Genomic DNA, 5,356 nt, shown 5'->3' on the forward strand with positions numbered 1-5,356 from the left:
TATATAAAAAATGTATAAAATAAAATAAGAAAAACCGTTTTTTTTATTCGAAACCGGTTTTTTTTTTAAATTTAAATTTTTCGAATTATTTGAAAACCGGCTTTTGAAATAGACCGGTTTTTTTGAATACTTTTATTTACATGTACAAAATTTTGTATTTATACTGATATATTTGAGGGAGTTATTAACTTTAAGTTATAAACTTATTTCCTGGATATGTACCTTTGTATGGGGGCTATGGAAAATTTTGAATCAATTTTCATGATTTTTAACATACTTGATTCCTGATAGAAAAAATAATGTGTGTCAAAATTCATCGAATTATCTTTTGTAGTTTCTGAGAAAAGAGCTAAAAAACTATGAAAAAAACGTAATTTTTTCGAGGCAGTCCGAAATTTTTACTCATAACCTTTTACGTCGTGAACCGATTTTGCTGATTTCAATACCAAACTGCTTAGGATAACAATAAATATTTTCGGTGAATTTGGTTGATATCCTTAGCTTAGTTTTAAAGTGAGAATGTTTTACACAGACAGACAGACGGACAAAGCTTAATCGAGTCAGAATTTTACAAGGACCCAGAATATATATATTTTGTTGGGTCTTTGTTAAATATTTTTTTGGTTGCGTATATTTTCATATACTTTACTGTGTTTTATATCTGATGACAAAAATTCATTCCAAAATACGTGTCGTTCGTCCCAATTGTGCGTATAGCATATAGCGATGAAATTCGACAAAAATAAGTTTCTTACAAAACAAAATCTCTCTGCCAAATAATACGAGGATCGGTCCATTATTGATCCGATCCCCCATTAAAGGTCCCCAAAAAAAGCTTAAAAGCTCGTTACTGTATTAAAAATACGATTACGGCGATGGGATTCCACACAAATATGTTTCACAATTGACCCTACTCACCATATATAGTCCGCCTCATTATATGAGGATCGGTTCATAATTGACCCTACCTCCATTACTTTAACGCTAACTGTCTTGAAAAAATTAGTACAACAAAGAAGTACAAAACTAACAATCAAGCCAAAATCTCTCTACCAAATGTTATGAAAATAGGTATACAATTGATACTATCCCCTTTAGATAATTTATTAAACACTCACTCTCATATTACAAATATTTGGCACTAAAAATTTAAAAATAACGAACAAGAAATTCTGATTTAAAAATACCAGATATGGCAACCTCGCAATAGCACAGCAATAAACAGCTGTCAACAACACAATACAACAATGTGTCAAAACAGAGAAAATAACTATTGCATGTAAAATTACCACAGCTGAATTAGAATAGAGAAATAAAGTTTTCATGGTAAACGAACTTTACCAAAAATTAACTAAAGAAAAACAACTAAATTTACTATTGCATTTAAAAAAATATTTAAATAAACGATTAAAAAAGGCGGTTACTTACAAATATTGAGTGTAAAATTAAGATAATTAGTGTTAATAAACCAAATGTGCATGAACGTGAAATAAAAGTTAAAATGAAAGAGGAGTATTTGGAAATTGAAGAACTCGATATAAATACGCATTTCGATGGCCAGCCTCCGCAGCAAGAACAGTTACAGCAAAATCCCGGTCAAGCGGAATTTTTATCTACACATCCCGTCGATTTTGATGGCCAGTACGATGATGCAATGCTGAGGAAGCTGCTAAAGAAATTCCAAATGAGTTTTTTATATCCATTCTTAAAAGGTAACTTTATTTAGGAATTAGTTGTCCTTCTATTGATTTTACCACAAAAGTTGTAGAAACTACAGCAATCAGCTGTTTTGCGAAATAGAAAAGTTTGTGTGGTTGTGTGTATGCATGAGAGTAGTCAATTTACCAAAGAAATATAACAGGGTGATTTATAAACAAAATAAAACGCTGAACGTGTATGTTACATGCTGCCCTCTATATGTGAAAAATGTTATGAGATTAAGAATTCGTTATTTTTAAAAAGTATAACGTACACTAATTTTGATTTGATTGAATCGGTAAATTGTTACACTTAACAATTGTTCTAAGTTCATTAGTAAAATAGTGTTACATTTTCGGTAGCTTGAAAAAAGTGAAAAAGGCTCAATATGTATGCAGTTTTAAAAAATATTCCATTTACATATTTCTTTACATTCCAGTTTGTGACATAACATATCGCAGTTTACGTTATCTATCGGTTGATGATATAAATACAGCCATACGTAGTGTAGGTCACAGAGCCGAATTTCGTGAAAAACTTTTTAACTGGAGACGTAAAAGGGTAAGATTAAAAAAAATAAATATTTAAGAAAGTTTCCACATTAAGTAAACCAACCATTTTGCAATCACAGTACCGCACAAATGATGTAATAATAGAATGTGAAAAACTGACTCCTCCTACTGCTACAGCCGCCGAAAAACCAACAGTATCAGCGAATAATTCAACTGCCGGTACTATTATAAATACAGTAAAACCTAGTCAAGCAAATATTATAATATCTCAGTTACCAACAACGACCACACAAACGGCGGTGGTAACACCAGAAATGGCTGCCACTTCCAACTCTACCAGTGGCAATAATACAAATAATGCATTTCAAAATGCCATTAAACCCTTTAAAAGGGATACAAGCTATTTGGACACCTCTCTGCAAGAAATGATTGATGAATTACCAACAGAAATGGAATTTGATGTGGAACCGAAACGGCCCAAGTTGTTCGAAACTACTGTTGAATTAAGAGAGACACGTTTAAATGTGCAATTGGTGAGTGGTTTTAAAAAAATGTGTTATAAAGAGTTAGTTTATGTAAAAATGTATTTTTGTTTTAGAATCTCGATGAATTATTAGATGAATCTTTATTTGGACCTGTTATGAAAGCTTTTTACCAAAAGAATGGCTATTTAGAGCGTAAACATCGCGATGAATTAATACAGAGTATAGTGGATTATGTTATTACCCATGAGATTAAATTACATTCTTCCGATTTTAATAAAATTGTCGATATGATTATAAGTATATTTCCCAACGAAGAGGAGTCAAGGGTAAGTGTTATTTGGACGTTTGTATTAGTTGATATTGATAGGTCAGTAGATAGATAGACAGATAGATAGATAGATAGATAGATAGATAGATAGATAGATAGATAGATAGATAGATAGATAGATAGATAGATAGATAGATAGATAGATAGATAGATATAGATAGATATAGATAGATATAGATAGATAGATAGAAAGATAGATAGATAGATAGATAGATAGATAGATAGATAGATAGATAGATAGATAGATAGATAGATAGATAGATAGATAGATAGATAGATGTTAGATAGATATGTAGATAGGCAATTGTTTTTATTAAAATCTGCAATAATAAAGAATATCGATTGTTTTCTATACTGAAACCCTACCAATGTGCCAATAATTGAATACCTCTACTAGTGTTAAAATCACACATTTTCAAAAGATGAAAATTTATAATAATAAAGTTTTATCTTTTACACCCTTTTCCAACTTTAAATTGAATAGGATTACTATTTCATAAATCGTAAAGGAAAACGAAATCCCATGGGTCGCCTCTATACCAAATACTACAACACATTGAAGCGAATGCGTGTACGAGACATACACCAAGAGTTTACTTTGGAATCAACATTAATGCCAGTTGTATCATTACAAGAAGATACAACATCCATGATGACAACAACATCAACAGCATCGACAACAGCAGCAGCAGCAGCAACACAAATGATGTCATCGGCAAATGTTATAAGCACATCGGCAAGTACTATGGGAAATAGTAACAGCAGCAACAACAATGGTATTAATAATTATAATAATAATGGTGGCAATAACAATAATAGTAATAGCGCCAATACACAAATTGATCTCAATGAAGATGAATTTCAAGAGCTCATACAGCTTGATGACACTTCAATAAGTGCCATAAAGAATTTTTTACGTTGCCAAGGACTCGATTGGGATGATGTTAAGACGATGTGGTCTAAAACATATTTGGCACGTCAGGAAGATGTTGAACACTCTACCATTAAGGATGTACTCCAACAATGGCCAAAATACCTTAATGCTAGAGGCATGGAATTGGTAGGAGCTTAAAGAAATGCATACAACTATTACATACAAATATACTGTAATCCATAAATTTATTTTCAGTTTGATATTGATTTCCGTTTGAAATTTTCTCGCAACAAGGCAACTGCTTTGCATAAAAAATGGCAAACTTTCGCACAAAAGATTTTTAGTTACTATCAAGGCAATATAAAGGATGACATGTGTAAAGGACTATTTGCTTTATGCAAATCTAAACCAGGCAAAGGTAAGTAAAGGAACCTTTATACTACCATTTCGCCCAGTTAACGTTTAAACAAACATATTTGACATTAATTCTAGACACCGAAGACTACATAATAACTGTATTGCTTAATGCCATTATGCTACCCATGGCTCGTTATCGTGATGCCTTGGGCAATCGTCGTAAAATTTCCATTGTTGAAGCTGTAGATCTTTTCGCCATACGTGTAAATACCCTCGAAGATTTGGATCAAAAACGTGAAGAGTTTTCCATTAAATACGGTGACATACACACCGATTATACGCCGCTCATTGTAGTTGTGGGTGACAACAATATCAATATCCATGAAATCTATGTGCATTTCGATGTGGCTCTCTATGAAATGCCAGATTTTATTAGTGCTCTTGATTGTTGCATGAAAATATATCGTGTTTTGAATTTACCATATCCTTCATCGAATGAATATTCGTGGACATTTATACAGCGTTATTTTTACGAAATCATGTTGCCGGATGATATGAAATGTCCATCAATGAGTTCATTAATAACGTATTTAAAATTTTAAAACAACAGATTATTAAGAAAAAGAAATGTGCATTTTTTAACTTATAATTATACATCATAATGTTGTACATATTAATATACATAATATGTATGTATATGTAGAAATGAAATATATATACAGAATCATGAAATAAAAAAACAACTGTAATTGTTTATTTAAAAGTGGAAAATGAAAACTTTATAAAACTTTATTTTAATTTTGTAAGATTGGTCAGCTTAGGTTCCAATCTTCAAGTTCTCTACTTAAAACTTCTGAAGTTCGTTCTATCCAAAGCCCAGCACGATTACACGAAGTGTCCTTGCATTAAGTTATCGGCCTAGCAGATAAATACAGCTTTCCTAGACATAGGAGGTTTAAAAGATATCTATCTATCTATCTATCTATCTATCTATCTATCTATCTATCTATCTATCTATCTATCTATCTATCTATCTATCTATCTATCTATCTATCTATCTATCTATCTATCTATCTATCTATCTATCTATCTATCTATCTAT

At 31.3% G+C, this 5,356-nt stretch overlaps 1 protein-coding gene across 2 annotated transcripts; it reads left to right on the top strand.

Annotated features, from left to right (window-relative positions):
* The first annotated feature begins 1,297 nt into the window (after nt 1–1,297).
* LOC111685906 lies at nt 1,298–4,989 on the top strand. 2 transcript variants are annotated; one of them, XM_046955579.1, is made up of 8 exons: nt 1,299–1,712; nt 2,138–2,259; nt 2,330–2,743; nt 2,809–3,021; nt 3,508–3,799; nt 3,878–4,083; nt 4,153–4,315; nt 4,390–4,989. In XM_046955579.1, the coding sequence occupies exons 1-8, from the start codon at nt 1,502–1,504 to the stop codon at nt 4,854–4,856; spliced, it is 2,088 nt and encodes a 695-aa protein (XP_046811535.1). In that variant the 5' UTR covers nt 1,299–1,501; the 3' UTR covers nt 4,857–4,989. The 2 variants fall into 2 exon arrangements, with proteins under 2 accessions (XP_023303950.2, XP_046811535.1); XM_023448182.2 differs by having other exon boundaries at nt 1,298–1,712; nt 3,508–4,083.
* Nucleotides 4,990–5,356: the final 367 nt, after the last annotated feature.

The sequence above is a fragment of the Lucilia cuprina genome, chromosome 6 (assembly GCF_022045245.1).
Source record: "Lucilia cuprina isolate Lc7/37 chromosome 6, ASM2204524v1, whole genome shotgun sequence".
Lineage (NCBI taxonomy): Eukaryota > Metazoa > Arthropoda > Insecta > Diptera > Calliphoridae > Lucilia > Lucilia cuprina.